This window comes from Aptenodytes forsteri, unplaced genomic scaffold (assembly GCF_000699145.1).
Source record: "Aptenodytes forsteri isolate BGI_AS27 unplaced genomic scaffold, ASM69914v1 Scaffold8, whole genome shotgun sequence".
NCBI classification, from domain to species: domain Eukaryota; kingdom Metazoa; phylum Chordata; class Aves; order Sphenisciformes; family Spheniscidae; genus Aptenodytes; species Aptenodytes forsteri.
Window position 1 is genome coordinate 6,076,939 of NW_008796218.1, and position 25,707 is coordinate 6,102,645.

General features: G+C 38.4%; 1 protein-coding gene across 1 annotated transcript in view; it reads right to left on the minus strand.

Annotated features, from left to right (window-relative positions):
* Positions 1-25,020, minus strand: part of TRIM66 (tripartite motif containing 66) — a 56,589-nt gene extending 31,569 nt beyond the window's left edge. Inside the window, exons 1-5 of the mRNA XM_019474517.1 lie at positions 24,801-25,020; positions 13,682-13,785; positions 9,104-9,251; positions 1,510-1,642; positions 753-869 (exon numbers count right to left, since the gene is read on the minus strand). Coding sequence (XP_019330062.1) covers positions 753-869; positions 1,510-1,642; positions 9,104-9,251; positions 13,682-13,785; positions 24,801-25,020 — 722 coding nt within the window. The remainder of the gene's footprint in view (positions 1-752; positions 870-1,509; positions 1,643-9,103; positions 9,252-13,681; positions 13,786-24,800) is intronic.
* Positions 25,021-25,707: the final 687 nt, after the last annotated feature.

A 25,707-nucleotide genomic window follows, 5' to 3' on the forward strand; every position in this document is an offset into this window, starting at 1 on the left:
ATCCCACTGTCTATGTCATTGATGAAGATATTAAACAGTACTGGTCCCAATACGGACCCCTGAGGGACACCACTTGTCACTGATCTCCATCTGGACACTGAGCCATTGACCACTACTCTCTGGATGTGACATGCTAATGCTGATTGACTCTCTCAAACATCATGCCAAGAACAGTCTTAAGTTCTTTGTCAACAAACATACACAGAAGTCATCTCCATAAAACTTTCACTTTATATTCACTTTATACTAGAGTATAAGTAGTATAAATAGATCTGTACTCTTTCAAGGTGTTTGAAATGGTTTTATTAATGCAGAAGAGAGATCCAACAGCTAATACACAATCAGTAGCCCAAATCCAGTTCATATAATGAAATATTTTCATTTTTATACTAGTCTTGGCTGGAATTGCAGCTTGTTTTGAGGTTTCTTTAAGAAATAAGGTATTTTTAAAATAGTCTTTATTTCTAATCTTTTCAAATTCTAGTTCGGAAACAGATTATACAAAGAAATCTTAACTCTGAAGTCAGCTGTCACTTGCCTTATAAGAACTATGGAATCATGTATTACAATGCCATGACTTGTCAGTACCACTTAAACATGAATTTGATATTTTTAAACTTCCTATTATTTCCTACCCTCCAAGAAAAAAAAAATATAGCATCTGCATTTACTTCTGTTAACCTACATTTAGTGAAAATAATATTTTTACTGATCACCCACTTTCATAAAAAAAAAAAATGCATAGCAATTACCTGTCTTCAATCTGTTTAGCTGAAACCTGAATCACATTTTTTTTCTCTTCCACTTTAGTTATGACATTTTCCAGGATAACTTTCTGATTTTGCAAAGCTTCATCAAGATGTCTGAAACTGTGAAAGAAGGGGAAATTCTCACACCATGTTTTTTTTCTGTTGATAAGTAATCAACTTATCAGTTGATAAGTTTAGGGGACCAGCTGCCTTAATACCTGTCTGGACATGGTTCCCTGCTTCGTTCCTACCACAAGTGTTCTATGTGACAGCTAAACTTTATTGCTCCTCATATAGGCAGTCTCATCTCACGAAAAGTGTCACTGCGTATAGACAATTCCTTACATGGCTCACACACTTCCACAGGCAAGCAGCATGCTTATGCGTTGGTAACTCTGGTCTTGTACAGTTATGATGTCTTTGATAAAGACAAATAGAAGTATTTAACCATGCTAAGTATTGAGTTCAACTTGTGCCTTTGAGCACAATCATGAGGAACTATACGCATGCATACATAGTATCTGGGCAGACAATACAATTGGGAAGGTACACACTGCTGAGAGCAGTGAGTGATTCTGTGAGGGCAGTAACCCATGTGTTACACTGCTTGGGCATAAGACAACTGAACTGAGTTTGCTGTGGCTTTTAAGTTTGGACTAGCCTGCAACTTCAGTGGACAGGAAATGCAGATGAACAGTCTTAAATCTAAATTAGCTACAGTTTTAGACAGGATTATGATTAAGCAGTCAATGTGTGGTACCTGTGTTCCTTATGCTCTGTCAGAAGGCAGCTGCGGCACGTAAGGGTATCACAGGTCTCACAAAACAGCTTGAGTGGCTCTCGAGTGTGCGCTGGACAAAATAACGAAAACTCACTTGCTTCATCTTCAGTTGCTGAGGAATATAAAGCAATGGTGTCATTGACAAGGATTACTATTAGAGCTGCCAGACTCTCACAATTTTTTTGGAAGTCTTGATGTTATTTTTAAGAGACCCAGGCCCTGGAACCATCTGATTGTATGAAGCAGGGTTTGTTTATATTTTTTTCCTGGCCTTATACATCCTACAAACTGAGCACATCAAAGGGCTTCAGAAACAAGTCATCAAACCAAATTCATATTGTCCTCTAAACTCTCATGAGTTTTAAATATCTCTTATGATTTTGGGCACTTGCCTCACAACTTTGAATGCCCTGGTCTGGCAAACCAGTCAACAAAACTGTATTGTAAAATGTAGAAAAGCAAATCATAGAATCATTAAGGTTGGAAGAGACCTCTAAGATCATTGAGTCCAACCGTCAACCCAACACCACCATGCCCACTAAACCGTGTCCCTAAGCGCCTCATCTACACGTCTTTTAAATACCTCCAGGGATGGGGACTCCACCACTTCCCTGGGCAGCCTGTTCCAATGTTTAACCACTCTTTCAGTAAAGAAATTTTTCCTCACGTCCAATCTAAGCCTCCCCTGGCACAACTTGAGACCATTTCCTCTCATCCTATCGCTTGTTACTTGGGAGAAGAGACCGACCCCCACCTCGCTACCACCTCCTTTCAGGTAGAGAGCGATGAGGTCTCCCCTGAGCCTCCATTTCTCCTTTTCTCCTTTTTAATATATTAAATAAACCTGAAGTCACAGCAGAAGCAAGGAAATCCTTCATTCTTAAAAAGTCACATGGGGAATTGTTTTTCCAACTTGTGTTTGTTGTAAATGCAGTACATCATAAACTTCAGCAGCTAGGGGATATTGATATTAGGCACTAAAACCTGTTCTTAAAAGGATTTTCTAAAGAGTAATGTCATGAAGAGTAAGAATGGACAGTGGATATGTAAAGTGGAAGCGTTGCTCCTGTACAATCTATTCTTGTCTTCTTTCCTGGATACGGTAGAATCGTTTTAGAAAGAAGGAATACTGTCAATGAAAGAATGCAAAAAAACCACACTAAACCATGGCAAAACAAAACCCCCTCCACTGAAGTTAGACATTCACAAGTACATCTACATTAATAGTTAAGGCAGGGAAGGGCAAGCTCTTTTCTTGGATCCCAAAAAATGCAGACTCCAGAGCCTTATTTTATTAACCAGTGTAAGGACCACCCATCATTATTACTGGTGAAAAACATTATTTTCTCAAAACGGTCAATAAGTACAAGCAATGCTAAAGTACAGTGACAGATTTACACAGGTCAGTGTTCAAACCCTCTGTCCGCAGAACCATCAACATTATTAGCACATAGGGACATAAGCGGGGACAACAAGAAAAACACATGATTGCATCCTCAAAGTATTCCTACAAAGACACTATCCCATTATTCTTTACTAACACACAAGAAAGTAAACAAAGCAATCATCATTAGATAACACTTATTGATACAAACTTTAAATGAAATAAAAACATTACTTATTTATATATCATTATTTGCTCATATAAAATGAGAAAAATGTTTCCATTTTCCCATACCAAACCTATCTTACTTATCTAAACATTTAAAAAAAAAACAACTTGTGGCAGGGACCATGCTCTCCTCCTGTAGCAAAATGGAGCCCTTTATAGAATCAAGCCTCTGAAGTGATACTATTGCAATAACACAGACACACAGCATACAGCAAGCTATACTAATTTAGTCACTTTATTTTCAAATTGGAAAATGCACAATATAGAAGTAGAAGGGCTAAGAAAATCTGATGGCTGACAAAGAGAATGAAAACACAGAGAAAATCCATGCCATGCTCTAAAGAAAATATGCCAAGTTCCTACTTTTTAGATTGCTATCTACTCTAAATATTTCTGAGATGGTTGATGTACTTCCTCCAGTTCAATTGGCTTTCCCCTCCATCTTAACATAATGTGCAAGAAGATAATTTGTGATAGATTAGGCCAATATTTTTATGTAACAGCATTACATAGTTTACATTGTTATGAATTATTTACTACAGTATCATGTTTTATTCTTCAGGAAAGTTTATTGTTTTATATTATTATTGAATCAAATGCTAATAGATAGCATTATTAAAAGAGGAAATTGGATCAGATGTTTTTTTAGCTAGCTCCAATATTTTTTTCTATCAAGGTACAAACTGAACTCACCTCGACAGCAAATTTTTTCTGATTGTACTGCAAATATGTACTTTTGCATTAAAACCTGCAGCTGACAATGCAAATGATATGTAACCAAGCAGGTTGTACAACCAATATATAACCAAGGTGGATGTCTAAGACGATCTTTTTCTTCCCTATGGGGTCAGATATTATATCTTAAAAGAAAAATAAAAGCCCATAATAACTATCTCAATTTTCATGAGTTGGAAAAGCCCCTCTAAGTGTTCAGCACCTGCAGAGCATGCAAGCTCTTTTTCTGAAAACTCAGGATCAAATTATCCATATTAAACTCCAACTTATAATGAGATGTGGTCTTTAAGGTCCAAGTATAATGAAGCCTAGTCACAATCTTATATAATGGTTTCTCCATTTTTCTCTCTCTGAAGGGTTCTTTAGCCTTTGGGTGATTGTAATCGTCCCAGAGAAATCAGTGGGGTTTTTAGTACTGTGTCAGATTTAAAAGACAAGCAGATTTCAAACGCAAACTAAGGATAAAAATCAATGTTATCTAATTACAACACAGACCCACAGCCTCTGCCACTAGTAATTCCCCGATTCAATTGACATATCAGTGAGAACTGCCACTGAGCCATGGTATTCTCAACCTACTTTATACTCAGCTCAGAGCTACACTCTTCAGTTTTAAAATAAGTTGAATTCTTACAAATCAGATGCTAAACAAGGGCACAAGCTTGTTTTTTCTAGGAGCAGACATCTTGACTATAACTATCCATGTTAACTTCTTGAAAAGAACCTCACTTGAAGAACAGGGAAAGTTCAGTTGCCCTAAATTCTGAATTAACATCATTTGAGTCACCATTTTCTACAGCCTATATTTTCTTTATCTCAGGTGGATCTCTTGAATAATTAACAGAAAGTTTTAAATCTCTGTTCCTCTGACCATTTGATGTCAACTTTGGAAAAGCAATCTCATCTTGGCTAATAGAATCCTCCCTCAACTTGCATAATTAGCAATGACTCAAACTTTGATTTTATAGGTTCATACTCAACCTTGAGAGACTGAAAGAAAAGGATAGTATAGCAAAAAGATAACTATTCAGTTTGTGCACTAGCCTATAAATAGTTGGTATGTCCATACCAGATCATTTACTTCTAACATAGTTTTGGCAAAAGGACTGTTTCTACTCAATCCAAAGCACAGATTTCCACTTAATGAGGAAAGAGTCTGTACTAATACTGAATGTCCTTTTAAGAAAGTTGGGACTAAGGAAGAAAGCAGTACTGTTTTTATGACTTTAAACAGTTCGAGAGCTCTGCAGAACTTTGAACTTAACAAAGTTCACTTATTCCTAGGGCTAATGCAGAGCCCTCCAGTGAAAGATTTGTTCTTCAGAGATTATTCCTCCAAGGCTGCTGCTTCATCTGTCATAAAGCTTTGGCCCATGTTCCCAGTACCTAGTTTTCCAGTGCTCAGCAAATTCATTCCAGAAGCAGATTTCAACGTTTTCACATCTTGTGGTCACAGACCCAGAAAGTTTTCAGGGTTTTTTTGGGCCGCCTTTTTTTTTTTTTTTTAAAACTGTCAGGAAAAATCAGTGTCTGTGAAAAACTGCAAGTAGTGCAGTTTAACCCATCTGTGAACCACATCTCAGCATCTCTTCGTATTCATAACCAGCAGTAATAGTCTGGCACTCACAAGAGAACTGGAATTTTTGATAGTACCTCTAGAAGTGGTTCAGGTAATAAGAATACACTGGAGCAACCATACAACATAATATGTTAGTGGGAAATTGGGGGGGGGGGGGGGGGGGGGGGAAAAAAGGTGTTGCCCGGGGGGGGTTTTTTTGGGGGGGGGGGGGGTGTGGAATCAAAGTGATGTCCAGCGTGTGCTATTTATCTGGTTTTATGCTTAAAAAATAAGGTCTGTTTTTCAATGTAGGAGTTCAGTAACAGTTTTTAGCTGAACAACTCTGACACAGACCACTCCCATAACTTCCCATTCCAGTTCTCAATAAGCATGTTCAAATGAAATCTAACTAGCACAACCCCCGCCACCCAAGCTACCAGATGTTACAGAATGCTATGGAGGTGAATAAAATAAAGCTGTTTCAAAGAAGAGTGGAGCATTTCCAATACCAAGAAGCCCTCGCAGGGAATCCCCTACCAGTAGCACTCATTTTGTGGGCCTTTACTTCAGACTCACAAAGGATGAGTCAGTAGGAAAAAGAAATCAGGCTACTTTAAAATTGTTTTCTTCTTATACAATATGGCATTTTTCTGTCCCAGCCTAGTCCTACTCCTCCCCGCGCCCTTAACTTCTAAATACAAATTTGAATGAAGGGTAAAGTTCTCAAAAATCAAATGAATTTGGCACACTGGTCTGCAGCATGACCTCAGGAGTCACCAGGCTAAGGGTGCTGCCTGGCAGCCAGCTCAGCCGTTCAGCTGCATGAGCTGGGTCTCACGCAGCAGGCAGTCGATGGCCTAGGAAGGAAGCAAGAGGATGTGCAGGGTAAGTGGATGGGGAACTGTGACAGAGAGCTGCAGGTTCTGCGTGGCAGGGGGTGATCAGATGTGTTACATGGAGCACAGGTATCATGAAGGAAGAAGCAGAAAGAAAGGTTTCCCAGGGAAGCCAGGCTCCTTTAGTTCTGCCACTCAAGGAAGTTGCAGGAAACTGTATATATGATAAACAAAACTGTTTATCAAAATGAATAGGAATAGGCAGGACTCAATGCAGTTGGTGGGGGTTTTTTCCTACTTTATTTCATTTCAGATCCAGGGAATCTTACAGTTTTCAGTTGGCAAAAGAAAGTCTGGCCTTTGTAAAGCAAATGGCAAAAGATAGAACAGTTCAAAGGTGCAAGATCAATAGATACAGAGTCTCTTAATGGTTACAAGGGCCTACAAAGAAGGTGGCTGTTGCTCAGAAGCACCATACACAGACTGAAGGTGGCTACTGAATCTGAAAGCAGAGGATGCTTTATTTCCAGAAAAGAAAAAAAAAAATAATCAGCCTGAGTTCCAGTATATCCTAGTATTTGCTTTCTATGAAATATCCTGAGGGGATATCTATGTCCTAAATAAATAATATGTACATAAATAATAATAATTTTAAAAGCACAGATTACATCCCAAATCATTTTTTAGATTTACTAGCCTATATATACACTAACAACCTCCTTGTTCATTTTTTTTTCAGCACACAGAATTTAGGACTAAAAAGATGAGAAAGCATTTTAGTTTATGTGTTTGCATCTTTTTATTTATACAGCGCACACACAAAACCACAACTACACCACAGGTATATTTTCTTACTATTATTTGTCAACAATATGAGCTGTTAATCTTACTCAAAATGAAATGAAATTATACACAGTTGAAGCCTCAAAACCACAGTCCTTATCTTGCCATCAACTCAAGAAGAAAAACATACTGTCCATCCAATCAGGGCATTTGAGGGGGGGCTGGGGGAGACTTCAGTTTATATTATTTGCTAGAAAAGACCCACAGAAAACATTTAAATGTCATCTGTGCGTTTTTATTATTACTATTCTTACAGACTTTTTTTTTTGTTTGTTTACACTCTATTTGGCAACAGCATGTCATGTCTCAAGTGCCTCAAACTCTTTTTGATATGAATATCCAGGACTTAAAAGAACTCCATCTATGGCAAGCGTAAAGTATAGGCTTCTACAAGCAAAATCCTACAGCAAAAAAAAATAGTCATATAAAAAGTATAATCAGTGGGCTACACCTATGTTTATTCCTTGTTCTGTCTTTCATCTTCCTCATCTCCAAGCTACAAGCTTGGAGAAGAGTGGCTGGAAAGCTGCCTGTCGGAAAAGGACCTGGGGGTGTTGGTCGACAGCCGGCTGAACATGAGCCGGCAGCGTGCCCAGGCGGCCAAGAAGGCCAATGGCATCCTGGCCTGTATCAGAAATAGTGTGGCCAGCAGGAGTAGGGAAGTGATCATCCCCCTGTACTCAGCACTGGTGAGGCCGCACCTCGAATACTGTGTTCAGTTTTGGGCCCCTCACTACAAGAAGGACATGGAGGTGCTGGAGCGTGTCCAGAGAAGGGCAACGAGGCTGGTGAGGGGTCTGGAGAACAAGTCTTCTGAGGAGCGGCTGAGGGAACTGGGGTTGTTTAGCCTGGAGAAAAGGAGGCTGAGGGGAGACCTCATTGCTCTCTACAACTACCTGAAAGGAGGTTGTAGCGAGGTGGGTGTCGGTCTCTTCTCCCAAGTAACTAGTGACAGGACGAGAGGAAATGGCCTCGAGTTGTGCCAGGGGAGGCTTAGATTGGACATGAGGAAAAATTTCTTTACTGAAAGAGTGGTGAAACATTGGAACAGGCTGCCCAGGGAAGTGGTAGAGTCCCCATCCCTGGAGGTATTTAAAAGACGTGTAGATGAGGCGCTTAGGGACATGGTTTAGTGGGCATGGTGGCGTTGGGTCGATGGTTGGACTCGATGATCTTAGAGGTCTTTTCCAACCTCAATGATTCTATGATTCTATGATTCCTTATGCTGCAATGATAGTGCAGCACAAACTCTCTAGCATAAATAACTTCATATGTGAGCAAAGTGTAAGCTTAAATCATTGTATAAAATTGCAAAACACTTATTTTAGGTTACAAATTGCTTACGTAAGTTTAGGTTAGCATACTCCTCAGCAAATTTCTGGCATATAAGTAAAGAAAATAATGAGCAGTTATAGGAGATGATAATCCTTTCTGTGGATCATCATTGTATAGGGATGAGACATATTTGCCAGTGGGCTTCATTTGTGCTTGCTGATGGCAATATAGTGGTCACACTCAGGAACCATGTTTTTCACTCCAGGCTTAGAAAAGGAACATCCTATAGTGATCCCAGCCTTTTGCTGTCTGGGACTCTCCCCCCAACCCTTGTCCATAAGCACAGGAATTGCTTTACGGTAGTTTCCTGAAGGAAATTACCCAAAAGAGGACAGAAATACTGAAAGGGCAAGGCCTGTTGCTGTTGTAGCCTACCAAACCCTAGCCCATCACTCCACAGACTGAAAAGGCATGTGGAAGAGATAGTCTCTGTGAAACACAAATATTCAAAATTTTTCAAATACTGTGAAAGCTAATTGTGGCAATGGCCCTAAAGTTACAGAAAAATCACATCATCTCTCATTGACACATACATATCCTTCTGAGTCACACACACAGAGCATAGCATCTGTGGCACAGTGCCTGCAACTGCTCCTTTTTCAACCGAGTAACTGATATGAGAAGAAACAAAATTTCAAAGTGTATCTTCAGTACCTGTGCAGCCCTTCAGGGATACAGACAGGAAGCAGTCTCCAGTTTCCTTGCCATGTCCGTGTTCCTCTGTACATGAGCTGCACAACCACTTATTGCAGCTTGTACAGAGACTGTGAGCAGGTCTCTTCTCTTTACACGTGAAGCAGCTCTAAGAACAAAAAGTGCAATTACATACAAGGATAACAAATTAGCCGTACAAACTGTTATCTTTAATAGACTATGATTCAGATTGGTAAGCTTATTCTTCTTCTTCCTCAGACTAATGCAATTCAAATGATTTTAAGAGTCTGGTTATTGTTATAAAAGGCAACAGAATAAAATTAAGATTTGAAGCTGTTAAATTGGTTGTCTTTCTGTGCTCTAAGCGTAATTAAGCATAATTATGACATGATGCAAGAATTATTCAGCAAAACTCTAGGGTCCATGTTACACATGAAGTCAGAAGAAATAATCATAATGATTTGTTTCTTGTGAACTGAAAAAGCCATGAAACTATGAAGTAAGACTTGTCTGACTTCAGTTAAGGAGGGTTAGGTTAAAAGTTACTTTTGAAAATGAGTGGTGTGCCTTGTAATCCCTTTCTGTTAGTGTTGTACTACTTACTGATGGCTTTAACACATCGAATGAGTGTACATCTTACTTTTATATATGTATATATATTTAGATAGCTATTTTCTACCTAAGAAAAGATAGTCTACGTTGCCAAGTAAATATGCAAAATGTCAGTCAAACATAGCCCATCAAAAAGATTTTTAACCTAATTACCATTTCCTTTCTAATCACAACATTATGCAGAAGCATTTTACCAGATCATTTCAGTGTCATTCATTAATTTCTGTCCATTACTAATTATTTATTAACAAACTAAAAAAATCTATAGGCTAGAATTCACTTCTGCTTTCATGCATATGAACGTAAATAATAGCTACTTCAGCAGAGCTACTCTAAATCTACATTGCTTTGTTTAAAATTAGAGCTTACTCTATTTGCTTTAGCATTGTATGAACCATTCTGATACAGTGTAATAGAAAAATACATAAAACATGCCAATGGTAAGGCAATTTAGAAAACAATATGGGGACACCCACATACTATTAATGAAAAACTGAATTCCTATTCTCTAGAGAGCTGACCAGAAATGAGCTCAATTTATATATTGATGTCATATGTGATCTGGAAACATAAGACACGGGAACATGAGAAGAACTGGAAACCTTAATTAACTGTCATCTCTATTGAGTCAACAATTTAGGAAATGCCCTTTGTTATATAGGTCATGCTGTCTGGAAGTGTCACTGAAGGGGAAATGAATAAAGCAGCATGTAAATGAAGAGGGTAATTTGATCTTTGGTATCCAGAATTAACTCAAGAGTTATTTCAAGATAGCTATAATGATGCTTCTTTTAAAAAGAATTTGCACTAGGCATAAAATACTTTGTTTGAAAACTCCTAGAATTAATGTTTTTGACTTACCATAGCCACAAATAGGTACTAATGGGCAGAGTGAACAAAGTGATGTAATTTTACCATCATCAAAGCATAAAAGCTTTGCCACCAGTTTATCAAACTCAAACATTTCCTACAAGGTTACAATATATCTACTGTACTTATGCATAGTTCCTGAATATTGCTACTACTCAGGGCTACTCAAGCAACTAATAATAGATGGCAAAATTACTTCCTATGGTGGCCTTTCTGTTGGGCATCAACTTATCTTCAATTCAGTTCAGTTATGATTACATCCCAACTATTCTGATGGGAAACATGAAGAGAAGGATACAGCTGCACGCACTCAGCACGTAAGCCCTGATGCAAGCCCTGGTGAATTTAATAGAAGAGTTTCTCTTCACAGTGTCTCAGGGAATAGAAAGCCTGGAGGAAGAACAATCACAGTTCGTTGCTCGTCGTCTTAATGTTAAAGCCATGATTTAAAACTAAGTGCAACATCTATATCCACCTAAATTCTGAGACGCGAGTCAAGTTCTGATTCACTTCAGCACAAGAAGAAACATTTTTCTTCTGCCGAAATTAATTTAAATTTTACTATTTCCTTCAGTGGGGCTGGAATTTCACAACAGGTCTCTTATCAGCTCATTGTTCAAGAGTTTCTAAGTATTCCCAATCTTTTTCAAACAGATTGGGCAATTCTTGACAATAACACAACAAAGCAAAGTTTTAAATGTGTTTGATTGTCTCGGCAGGGAAGTATTTGTGTAAGCCGTTCTGCTATTTTAGCCATTTGCTTATCAGCAATGTTTTCCAAAAGGTACATGTAATAATTTAAACCAAAAAGCCTAATATAACTTCTATAACCAAAATGCAAGGGTATTTATTCTGGAAAGCAAAGCTTGTTATATAAAAAGAAGTGTCTAATTTAAAATGTACCCATGAAGGGTGTTCCCAGCTTAGGAAACAGGTCAAAAGTTGAGGGATGCTCTGTCTTCTCTGCAATAACCAAAACTGCTTAATCACAGGTTTACCTGTAACCGTTCAGCTGCCAGTCTGACTAGAACTTACATTGTCGCTGTACTGTGTTAACATTACTTTCAAGTTGCAGAGCACAGAGTGTTCCCAGAGTTACATTATTTATGATGTGGAAATGGGCTTTTGGGCAAGAGATTCTGAATTGCATATTTTTGAAACTCCTTCTGCTGGTATATAGCACATTCTATCATTTATGCTTCACTGTCTCACACACTGAGAAACATCTTGCTTCCAAACACTTTGTTACAAGCCTTGACAGATTCCCATTTGAACATATCAGGTAAATTAAGAAAATGATGGCAGTTCAGCTGTGTATCAATTGGATGAGCTGGTGCTTCTCCTTTTGATATCACTGGTGGTGAAACTACGGCTTTAGTTTGGGGGGGATGGTGCTTAAAAGACAGTAAGCAAGCTTCACTGATACTTGACTTGACTGTTAATAAAAAGGAAGCAAGCCAAAAACTATGAGGAAGGTTTGCAAGTCCCTCTAGGGTACTCCTATGCTCTAGTGAGAAATCTGCTTTACTGAACTGCTCTTAGGACTCCTAAGGGATTACAGAAAAGAAAAACCTTCTTTTAAAGAAGGCTTGAAAAAAAATCTAGTGCTTTTGAGGACATTAGATATTCTCATTTGATTTCCTTTCTACACAAATTCTCATTGAATGGTAAATGATGTGAGTCATGGTAATTAAGAAATCCCAGTATAATAAATGCATTCTAAACATTCAGCAATATATTATGAATTTTCTTCTTCTCTTTGAAGAGTGCATGTGAATAGACCTCTTCCTATTTTAGATAAAGTTATGTTGCACTCTTCAAGTACCTTACACCTGAAGATATCAACACACTTTGCTTGCGTTAATTTTTTTATTTCCCCAGAACACTCCATGGATTAGGTTACACGTTCTTTTCTTTTTAACAATGGAGAAAATGAAACACAGAAATGACTGACAGGGAAGAAGTACATCCCCTCTATACTTTTTTGCAACGATGTCACTGGGCAAGTCACTTGCACAATTTAAAGCGGTCTCAAGCCTTCTGCTTGGGACAGAACTGACCTACAAATTGTTGATGCCCCTACAGGAGTTAAGAGGAGTGGAAAGATACATCTTCTGTCCTACATTATGGAAAAAGTGTTCCCCTCCACCCAAAGGCCCTGAAACTGAATATCCAATGTGGCTATCCGGTTTCTTAGAAATCAAAAGTGCAAAAGAGACAGACTGAGGCCCAGGAGCTGGTTCAGAAGGTGAAGTCCAGTGTCCCTGCTTCTTTGTTACTCTTCCCTTGCTTTGGATCACACTTTGGATAAAGCAGTCAGCAGATTACAGAATAGTTTTGACAAGTTTTCACCTGTTTTAACTCCCAGCTACAGGTAATACTACCACATTCTTAAAACAATCTTACTCATGCAAATAACAGAATACTGTTTTGTAACAGTAGAGGCAGAAATACGCACCTTTCTCTGTCCCTCCTCGCGACCCAAAGTAGTAACAACTAAAAAACTGTGATAATAGTCCTGCCTGTTAACCGTGTATTTAACAGATGTGAAATCCATCTATGTACAGTGTCAATACAAGGCCAAGGTAGTAATCCTATGCCTTCCAATTACCCTTTGCATCCATTCCCCAATGGGAAACTGAAATACAATGTGACCTTTTTTATCATTAAAATGGATAATCAAAAAATGATGATTGCCCACAGGATCGAATGGGTAGTCTTGGTGTAACCATTCAGCAATAGTCTGCCTCTGTTTACTTTGTGTTGCGAGCAGAAAGGGGACAATGAGGAATCCAAGAGATTCAGTATCTTCCTAATCTATTGATTGTCACAGATCCAGTCCTACGCCACTAGTATCAATATTTTTAATCGACTCTGCTTTAAGTATATAGAGTCAAACTCATTCTTCAAATAAAGCTTAAAAAGTACTATGAAGGCAGTACATCCATCTCTAGGAGTGAAGTAATTACAGTGCTGCATAAGCAAACTGTAAGAGAGTCTGTTGTTCAATACAAAGTTTGCTCTGTTTTCAAACAGTGTTGATCTGGTAGTCTTTCAACAACTCACAAAGCATGCAACTTAGTGGTTTTCACTTACCTTTGCCATAGCTGAATTACCAGTGGGAAAGTCCTTGAGAAAGAAATTTTCAACTACTTCCCTTGCAAAGCAGGTCTGTTTGCACACAGGGCAGAAAAGGATACCTGAATTTAAAAAAAAAAAAACAACAACAAAAAAACACAAATAAAATGATGCACACCAACCATGTGAACCAGGAAATTACATAAACCACACTTCAGTATTGCTGGCTTTTTTACATCACATGGACACGCTTAGTTCCAGAAAACTAAGGCATTCTTCAAGCCATAAGTTACTTGTGGCTAGATCTAGTTCCATACATAGGAAAGAAAAACAAAGCAACAAAATCCCTAGAAATACACTATAGTTCAGTTGACTTATTTCAGTATTTACCGATGATATCTGCATGTCCAAATTCCCATGAATTCATTAGGGCTTACAGCTTTGATAAAAACTGAGCTGCACTTTAAACTGTATTCCCTTGTTACAGATCTACTTGTGCTTTCTGATACTTGCTACAGTTCTTCTAGACCAGCTTTACATTACCAGAGGTATATCAAAGCATAAAACACACATTGCCTAATACTAGTTCTACAGTGCAGCATGCTATCCAAGTGAAGTGAAAGAGGAGTAACATGCTGCTAGCAGAAGCAACAAGTCAGAATAAAGGTAAAGGATAAAAAAAAAGTTTCATAAATAAAAGTCAGAATTGCAAACCATCTATTACAACAAATCCACATGTGGCAAAACGTGATCACCCCTAAAGCAAAGCAAAGCGAGCAGCGTGAGCAGCAAAACCTGGTTTCACCTTCATTAGCTACTGAGCGCAACTGGGATGAATCTTAGTGTTTGCCTGGGCTGAGAATTAAGAGTTCAGGAAGGTGTCCATAACTGTATACCTCCATTTTTGCACCTCTGCTATTTCATTCCTAGAATTCTTGGGCTAGGACTTACCTTTTTCTAAAAGGTCTAGTGCCCCCTTTTTTTTTTTTTAAAGGAGTGTGCATGTTTCTGACCACATTGCTGTAAACTACTGTAGATGTGAATCCAGTCCTTTAGAGATGGTGGTAGCGTGCCAGTCTATTTTTACCTTATCTTATCAAGTCTTTTTTTTATATAAGTTTTTCCATTCTGTTGAGAACAGAATTTCAGTGCTATGCTCACCTTGCCAAGTGATCTGTTTATAACTAACAGCAGTATTTTCCGTGACTAAATGACGCAAACTCACTTAAAGCAAGATTTTAAAAGCAAGATCAATGACAACTTTCTACTGGACTGACAATGTTCAATGTGCTCTTTTCCTTAACTAAAATTATTTTTTAATAAGGAGAGTGGCCTGTAGATTAATTAAATTTTAAGATGTCTATTACTCTTTGCATTACAGTTACCAGAGACTCATGTTTTCTAGGTGCTTAGTATTACCTGTCCTTGGGACGTGGCTCCTGCAGTCCCTGGCCAGGTGCACAAGTCTAATCCTGAATGTCTCCCATTTTCAAAACTGGCCTACTGTTATTTTAACAGCAGCACTTTACGTTGACAGAGATACACAAACCCCAAACCCTTCCTACATTACCACTTCTGACAAAAGCACTATGCAGTCGGATGTCTAAATACATTCACTTTCATTCATAAATGTTTTGAAGAAACTTTGAGTTCTGTTACATCTCCTTTGAAAAGCACATCTTAGTAAGAACTGCTTCCATGAAGTTTAGGTCTTTTTTAGCCCAAATCTTGTTATAAAAGCAAAAGTATATTGTTTACTATTTTCCAAGGTTGCATTTACAACAGAACTGTGATTTGGTGACCCAAGTGAAAGACTATGGTCTACCTCACACTTGTTTAACTGTGCATTTCATACAACACTGAGTGTTCACGTAGACGTGAGAAGGAACAGGCAGTATCCACAGGTGCCTGTGCTACTCAGCTACAAGTCACCCCACAGGAAAGGGCAACACAAGCAATTGCCAATGCCTTGCTCATCTTCTGGGCATGTAACTTGAGTCTTGTTTGTGTGTTCTGGTGACAGGAGTTACAAAGAGGCTAAAAATGTACCTGGTAAAGATGCCCGTGATGGCAGAAAGCTGTAGAAGTCTTTAAAACTCTTCCTTTACTTTGCATCCTTAATATAAGGAGCGCAGCTGAAAAAGTCTCTTATTTACCTACAATATTTGTAGCTAATCACCTTCCCATGTTACACCCTAGGACAACAGAATGCTTTTGCGTTAGTCACACTGAAACCTCTCCATGCTTTCCCAAATTACGGTTGTGTGTGTCTTTTAGATATCCGTTAACAGCTCGGTTCTCTAGAGAAATGTAAAAACAGTAGGAGCACTGCAGTACTTAAGATGTGTTATACAGACAATGCCCTCCTACTCCTTGTAAATGGTGCATACTACAAGCACCAGTGAATTGTAGTGCTAATTCCTAGGTGAAACAGTTTTCAAGTTTCCCTGTGAGCACCTTACAAAGCGACACAGTTATAACAGCAGCAGAAATAAAAAGACAGATACATTTTGATTGATAAACTGGGAAGCAAAATACCTACTTTGCAAGCAGCTTCTCAGATAAGTCTCACGGGACATGCTCTAATTCTCGGTACAGTCAATAGGAAACCATCTACTGACTTTACAGGGAATCGCCTCTAGCCCTTTGAGACTTTGAACCAGTTTCTTACTCCCATAACAGCATTGCCCAAGCCGTGCCAGTTCTTGATCTGGCTAATACAGAGAAAACCTCCATACTGAGACTACATAATATGCCACAAATAGACCAAAGGGGAAATTATCGACAGGTTACTTTCTGAAGTAAGAAATGCACAACTCTCACAGTTATTCCTCCATCTACATGCCATACAGGTGGGCACACAGTCTTACACAAAACACTTCTGGGAACAGCTGCTTACTGGTAAACAAAAGCAGTGCTCAGGACTTTGCCATAGCAAGGACAACTTCTGTCTACACATCAGATAAGGTAAAAAAAGTTAATACTGAAGTTACTATTTTATTACATTCCAACACTATTCAGTTAGTACAGAATGTTAAATCAAATTATACCAATTGAATGATATTTAATGGAATGCTTATGGCCTCAGGCGCATTCATGTGAACTTTAAATTCTGCTAATTTATTACAAACCAGTGAAGTATAAAATACACTGTATAAAGAATGCATTAATTTGACAATGGGCAAGACCATCTTTTTAATGTTTTTAAATGTATTTAAAGAAAACTTCAATAATTTTCACCCTAAGAAAACATGTATCATGCATGGATTTCAGTTCTGCACAAAAGCCTCCTTATATATATTCAGAAATGCAGTGGTATTAAGAAATATGGAACAGTCATGATTTTGGAGGTAGATGATGTTACTGCTGATTAATATTAGGGGATATCTAAAAGTGATGCCCTGCCCTGGATGCCACGGGACAATTTTTTTCCCAGGTTTTAAATCCAAGTTATGCTACTGAAATCAGTGTTGTTCCACAGATACACATGGAGCGAGTCGCACACACACAGGTCAGAACTTTGTATTAGACTCACTACCACAGACCATCAAGTACAGCTTTGATTGTGTAAACGTCAAAGTGTGTCTTAAATATCCAAGTAACTATGAATTATAATGATTTCAAATCTAAAACTCCCTTGAGATGAACATAAGACATGTATAGCCCTCAGCTTAATAAAAAAATCGGAACAAAGAGCATAACAGTTAACAGGAAAAATAATGGGGACACCATGGCAATACTGTATTGGAAGTAGTCTACTCGCAGGAGGACTAATCAGTAAGCACCTTCTCGCCTGTCCTAATACTGAATTCCATATTTAAGACTTTATTAAAAGCACAGGAGATGGATTTGCATCTTGCTAAAAGAGGGATTCCCTGAATATGGTAGCTTCAGAGATCATACTTGTTCAGCTAATTGGGCTTCTTATTTCAATTCCTTTTCCATTTAATAAAAACCTGTGCTCCCTGGAAATGCCCAATCTTTTTCAATATAAATTCCCAGAAGAATCTAATGATAGCTTGGCATAATAAATACACTACAGAATGGTTTGTGAAGCAATTACCCTGAAATTAAGCAAACCTTACATACATATTTACAAATAGCCACAAACAGCAGCTACTTCAACGATACCAAGCGAGCGCGCTACACTGTGCTCGTGCTCAGAGTGCAAATCACCAGTAAAGGACAATTTCCTAGAAGCCCCTTACCTGTCCTCTGGATAAACAGTCACTTAGAGAGCTACACACAAAATCACTTGTGTCGGGGAGTGGGTGGTTATTAAGCAGAACTGCACACACAGTGCACTCCCTGTAATCAGGCTTTGCTGTACTGCAGATTGAAGTCACTACACCTTTCATGGACTATCTGGGGCTGCTCCCCCTTCTTCAGCCAGAAACGCTGACAAATCAGCAGGGCAGAAAGGTGTACTGGGCCACTACAAGGTGCATATTTTTTTTTCCTCTTGCCTTCTTTCTTGCCCTTGCCTCTCAGATTCATTCAGGCCTCTGTTAACTTGCCTTGATGGTATTTTTCCTGAAGCAGTGGAATAAAAATCCCATAGTGAGAATGAATAGCAGCATCCTACTTCCCTTCTTGCCTGGGTCTTCGCTCAGTCCTCAGAGTAACCTGGAGCAAGTGTGCAGAAGGAAAGAGAAGAGCTTTTCCAGATCCAGGTAGCAGCAGGTCTTACAACGCCATTCCCTCCCACGGTACATTTTGCAGACCATTCCCTAAATATTTTTCTTGCCTTCCTACCTTACCGCTGCCTCTAAACAACATTGTTAATTTGTTTTAAGAACCTGTACTTTGCAGACAGCTCATTTAAATATATCATTATTACAGCACTGTGGGTGAAGGGAAGAGTAGTCAGAAACCCTAGAGACTCACTGTTTGTACGTATGAGAATGATGCAATTTCTGGATCTAAATAGCAATTCAACACGGAATTACAGGATTCAAACAACAGTTTGCACATTAAGAGATCAGGACCCAAATTCAGCTATGGTGCAACTGCGGTGCCCAAATGAAGTCCATTATTGTTATCAAAACCTCTAGAAGTAGCAAAAAGCTGAGAGCACTGTTGACATGCTCTATTTTTGTATGGAAATTATATTGGTAGGAAGGAGGTTAGGAACATTTGCATAAATTATTTTTTAGAAGTTCATTACTTCCTGCTGTTTATCATCTGAAATCATTATTTATGACATCACATTTCACTGCTAAAGAGATGCCCGTGAATTTAGAAAGGCTAGCAAGGATCCTAATGTTGGCTTTAAGCCCCGTTTCATTGTGACATGCAGAATAAAACCCTATTTCAGAATTATATGCAGGATAAACCACATATAAGATATTCTGAAGACCACATTGTATTGAACAGACTCCCATGAAGTTTCATCACATAAGGGATGTGGAGGAATAGTCCTACACCTACATCCTTCCAGGGCTCCACTACTCCTTTAACTACCATCCATAGTAGGCTAATGCACCTGAACACCACCACAAAAGCCACCAGCACTAGAAAGCGACATGCGTACAGATGTATCTCTGTGTGTGTTGTTTATATACACACATCTCTGAGCCCTGAAAAGCTTCAGCAGCAGATGTTTGCTTTACTGAATTGGTCTGCAGCACTTTTTAACAAGCCACATGTTTATTTCCACTCTCACACTCCCATAAGCAATAGTAACTAGACAACAGGTTGGGGAAAATGGAAATTCAAAGGCAGTGGATCCAGTAGTCAGACACAGATACCCAATCTGGACACGCCAACGCCACACCTGGCACATCCAAAATCAGCTTTCAGGAAAACAAGAAGATTCTGCCATGTACTGTTCAAGCTCTAGTTCCCCACAGGTCAGATCTCTCTCATCCCACAGCACTTTAATTTCTGTTAATGAAAGTTGCCACACTGCATCGGACCCAGGGAATAGTAAGCAGACATCAAGGTAGTGACCCTCATACAGAGTGTTCCTTTGTAGAAGCACAAATAAAGAACGAACTAAAATTTCTCAGTGCTCTTAAGTTTTTACTCCACCTATATTGTAGCAAGCTAATTTGTAAGTGACAGAGCTGTGGATAAGTTGCAGGAATCATCTCTGAAAGTGCAAACTGTAACCTCTCCACCACGTATGGAAACTGAGTACAAAGACTTTTTGAACATCAAAAGCCGCAGCTCACAGTTTTGTTTCAAGGTCTTCCAGTCTGGTCAGGTTTAAATAGAAAGAACCCTCAAGCTGGTTGTCTCAGAAATAAATCAATGCAGATAATTAACCTATTATTATCATGAGAATTGATTAGCATAAAGAAACAAACAGTGGAGCTATCATACACACCACATTTATACTTGCTGTCCACATGTTGCACCTATTCCTCCACTCTTTTTCCTCCAACAACCATCAGAATAATTATTCTCAAAGAGCATTAGCTACAGCTCAAGCTGCAGGCATAATTTACACTTCCTTGGAGACCCAATTATAGGTTATAGGAAACAGTTCTGAAGACAACCTCCCACTCTACATCTTCGTACTTATATAACATAAACACCTGCCTTTTGGATCTAGCAGCTGAACAACAGAGTGAGAAGGGCCGAGTAACTTTAAATCCATTTTAAGATGACTAAATATACACATTATGAACAGTTTCCCTCTTTAGAATTACCTTTCTACTTCCCTTTTTAGAAATAAAACATGTATTAGGTATTAAGTGGATCTAATTAAAGCAAATGGGTATTCTCCTTCAGAATTAATAGATGTGATAGATTGCATCACTTGCCTTATATGATTGCATCAAAACAAGGTTATTTGGATCCTGGAGATATAACAGCTGTAACACCAAGGCGGCCAAACTGTACTCCACTGTAAGCCTGAATATGGTTTAAAGAACTCTGTAGATGTGTTGTTTGTTGGGTTTTTTTAAACATACAGACTTTGTACAAGATAAAGCACTGTGTGTTGACAACTGGAGTCTCCTTAAGCCAGTACACCATACTTCTTATGCCGAAACATCATACTGAAAATGAGCCTAGAGCCAAAGGAGTCCTAGAGCTCAATCTTTTTCTGGAAATAAACCCCCTTGAAGATATCTCTGAACACATTAAATGCGAGTGTGACCAACGCTTGGCTGAGTTTTGGATATGCCTCGCTAACAAGCATTCACAATTAGGGATCCACGGTTATATATAGCACCTACTTTACAAGCTAAAGAAAACTGTATATTTTCAGCTGGAAATAATAAAATGCAGCAAGTGGACATCTGTCACCAGTTTAAGTCACATTTGTTCTCTTTAATAGTCTGTTTTCTCTTAGTTTTATCCGATCAGTTTGCATTTCTCTAATAAATAACCCTGTTACATTTCTTGGCATTTAAGTGGGGATCTCAGACCCTCTCTTGCATGTGGAAAACTAACATAACGCAAGTGTGGACAGCTTTTGACTTATGCACAGAATGTGGATAGAAATTATGCAGTCATTTTCCATGATTTTTCTTATCCAACCTGGCGAAGAACAAAAGGGCAAAGCACATTTTTAAAATAGAATTTCAGAAAAAATAGCTCAACACACAAGTTCAATACAAAAACATGATACAATTAAATCTACCACTTCCCAAAGCAATTTACAAAGCTGGGCAACTACTAATTGCGTTTTACAAACATAAAGTGTAACTTACAAGTTAGACAAATTATCCAATTCAGTCAAAAAATGTAAATAATACCAGGGCTTGGTATCAGTTAGCAGAAACCCGCAAGGTGTGCCAGTACATCTTTCCTGATCTGCCTTGTTCTCAGGGGTCTAAACTGTTATTGAGCAGTGATTACCTGTGATTTTTTTTTTTTTTTTTTTAAGGAAAAAACCCCCCAACCTTCGAGCTGAGACAGTCTTGCAAAAACATGAACTTCTCACAACAATGCACCTCCACTGGTCCTCATTTAGCTACTTTTGAAATTAATATGTTGGTGATATTTAAAGCACTAAAACAATTTAAATCATTGAACATCTTGTGGAGAGGAAGATCTGCAGATAAAGGGTAATTTAATTTTGGCACCCACCTCCAATTCAGAAAGGAGGAATAAGCACAGTTGTTCTCAGGTCTAAACTGTTATTGAGCAGTGATTACCTGTGATTTTTTTTTTTTTTGTTTTAAGGAAAAAACCCCCCAACCTTCGAGCTGAGACAGTCTTGCAAAAACATGAACTTCTCACAACAATGCACCTCCACTGGTCCTCATTTAGCTACTTTTGAAATTAATATGTTGGTGATATTTAAAGCACTAAAACAATTTAAATCATTTAACATCTTGTGGAGAGGAAGATCTGCAGATAAAGGGTAATTTAATTTTGGCACCCACCTCCAATTCAGAAAGGAGGAATAAGCACAGGAACCTGGATGAATCTGGTTTTGAATGTATTCAGAACCCAGTGAGAAAGAGCCAGACCCAAGAAGCCAAGGCAGCATGCAAGAACCATTTTTGTATGTTTTCACATTTTATTGTGAGTGGCAATTCACACAGGTAGGAGCCCAGGAAAGTCCTCATCTGAGACTTCCATCTCAGGAGACGGGGGAATTTTCTCTCTCTTTTTCTTACCCCGTCCCTCTCTTTAAAATTATTCCTTCCCATGCAGTAAACAGACTGGAAGCACACAACATGTAGATCTGCAGAGGAGAAGAATGTGGATTCTGTTACATGAAGAGAGGGAATAAAAAAAGTGACACTGGCCTGCAGAAAAAGAAAAGAAAGACTGAGAATCTTAAAGTCCCCTTCATATAAGTAGCATATGTAGGAGCCAAACTCACAAAGATAATTTTCTTTTTCCGCTCAAATTACTTCCAAACTCTCAGTTCTCACAGCTTTGAGTAAATTCTGATGTATATGCAGATTTTCCATAAGAGCTCTGGCTATCTCAGAGCTTTCATTCATGAGTCATCTTAAACACATACAGGTATAAAAGTAAGTTTCCAATATCAACCCCCATCAAATATCAGGACCTATATCAAATTACCTCCACCTTCTCAGCAATCTTAACACAACATCAATAAACTAGAAAAGAGCTTTATGTTAGTACAGTACTATTTATAGTAAAGCATACCAAAAACCACAAATTCATGCATGCTTTTGTAGCAAATGTCAGATTGACTTCACTTAGAAATATATTCACTTTTTCCATTCTTATATTTTGCTTAAAGAATTCATAGTGAGTAAGGAACACATTTTTCTTACAGGCAATATTTCATGTTTACTCTGCTAAAATGGTTTAGCACTTCCATTTAGAGTTTATCATTGGCACTTATATATGATCATACTTAAAGATAACACTGAAAATTGAGTCCATATTGCACTGCCCATAACTCAGCAATCGGTGCAGATAAGACAAGCAAAGCTTAGCATCATGCCATCAGAAGATTTCACAAATTTAGCCTGGCTGACCTATGGTGATTGCAGTTTCAGTCGTGGACTTAAATAAGAGACACAGATGTTTTGGTTTTGCTGCTCTCCTTGCTCATTTATTAACTGAGTCTCTGCACCTGGTGTCTCACTTCATTTACTGGGTCATCACCATTCGTTATTTCTTTTCTCTAATCTTGCTCTTTCCCATAGAAGTTCCCTGTCTACAAGAGAATGAGGAAGTAAACAGAGAAACTTCAAGAATACAGAAATAAACTAATATTTGTTCCAATTTGCTATAGACAAATAATTCCCTATCCACTCAGGAGCTTGAAGAAACATCTAATATTTTAACAACTCATGAGAACCTCTAGCTGCACTTCATCCAAGATCAGCAGGTGATATAACTTCACTTTTCCACTTGGCAAACAGAAACAAGGAGGAGAGAGGAATGGCTTAGATGTCAAATGAGGATACATAAAAAGTAATGGAGTGGTTGTTTTCAACAGCGTTTTGTTATAAAGTAGGTCCCTCAGACTTTAAGCCCACTATGATTGGGCATTAAAAATTTTCAGGAGACATTTACTTGAAATGACTGCTTTGCTCTCTTTGTCTTCTTCTCCTACCTTTATATCTTTTTCTCTCTGTACAGTACACATAAATAGCCTTTCTCCTTTGCCATTAAGTTATTCCCTTTTCCTTTATCTTTTGTGTTTTGCTAGCCTTTCAACAGTGATCTCCTAACACTGTTTCCATTTGTTCTCAAACCTGATCTTGTCTCGTTTATGTTATCTCGTCAATTCATATTACCATCACCTCAGGGAAGGTATCTTCTCTTCCTACATGTTTCTAAAATCTGCTATGGAAGAGATAATAAATGATGCCTCTTATTCATCTAAAGTTCAAAGCCTGTGAAAATACAAGTAATCTACATGCCTTTGCTCTTCTTATAAATTAGTAATGAGTCTGGAATGCTTCCCCATGGCAATTAAGACTCATTCAGTTAAAGTGACTGTATTCTGTGATCTAAGTCCTGTTTTATTCCAAAAAAGTTACATATTTTCTATTAACATCACTACCAAAAGCTGTACAAACAACTTCAAGATTTCAAAAGCCACAGTCACAAAACGCTTCTTGTCCTCACTAGTTTCCTCAGCTTGTTAGGGTGGGTTACAGTATATCCTACAGTCAGAAGGGTTCAGACAGAGAGAAACCACATTTACAATGAGATAAAAGGAAGAGTTTCAGTGCACCACAATACACATATTCTAATAACAATTATTGTGACCTCTGTTAGGAACAAAGAACCGGATGTTTTTGTGTTGGTGTTGGGGGGAGGCACGGAAGGGGGACGGAAGGAAGAATAAAACTACCACCACAACCTGTACCATAGAAAGGTCCAACATGTCCAAAAGGCTGGATAAAGATGTAGCCTAGAAAATACCTTGTAGCATTTATTCACTTATTAAGCTAAGCAAATCAAATATTCATAATGTTACACTTGAAACTTAGCCCATTCTGGAAAATGTTAAATGTTGCCTGACTGTGTCACTTCTCTTCAAAACATTGCTGTTGGATGAAAAAAATAATGAAGGAGGCTTGTTCCCAATCCACCCTCTGCTCATACAAATCTTGAGTCTCCTAGTTTATTCTTTTAAAGCAGTGCTGTAAAGGAATAGGCTACAAAAGTACTTCCCAATCCATCTATTTTTATAACACTGTAATACAAAGAGCACAAGCCAGAGATTCTTAAATATTACCTTCGTATAGAACTTCGTACTCAGTGGGAATACAGCTATATCCTTGAATCAAATCCGGAAGACAGTCCTTACAGAAGGAATGAAGGCAAGGTAGCATTCTGGGGTCTCTGCTCCGCAGGTCCCATTTGCACACCAAACAATTCCTCAACAGATCCAGGGTGTCCATTTCTGTTGGCTGAAGTTTCACATCGAAAACACGAAGAGTCACAAAATGGCTCATGACAGCCCCTTCACTTAACAAAACACTCGATCACTCAAGCGCAAACTAGAAGGCAACAGTGGGATGCACATTCTCAGAAACAACATTTATTTAGTCCTTGTGAAGAGGAAGTTCCTTGCAGCTGAAAATCACGTACCTGCTTTACAAAAAAAGAATATCTTTGCAGATTGTTGTGCAGGAAAGTGTGGTTTAAGGTTTACAAACCATGATCCCACTATCTCTCTATAGTACTTGCAACTTGTGTAAAAACTGAAGTAATCTGTTCTATTGATCTACTTACAAAGCTGTTGCCAGGCTGAATTGTCACACACTGTACATTTCCTGCTAGAAGCACTGAAACCGTGCAATAAAAATTACAATATTTTCTGACTGCTTTTACAATTTCACCTCAATATTTTATAGTTTTCAAGTAAAGCAAATAATAAGCGTAACTGATCATACATCCATCACTTCAGCAATGCATGTTAGAAAGCTGCCTTGATAAATGTACAGCATCTTCTGCCAATCTTCTTTATAGAAATTTAATAAAATGCATTTTGCAGTAATCAAATTTCAACAGTCAAGATGACCACAGATCAAATTATAGACCAAACCTGAGCTTCCCACAAGCAGGACAGTGCTCCTCCTGCCAACCTAAGCTCCCCAAGGTAAATTGAGAGTTTTGCAGTTCATGTTCCATCCTTGATT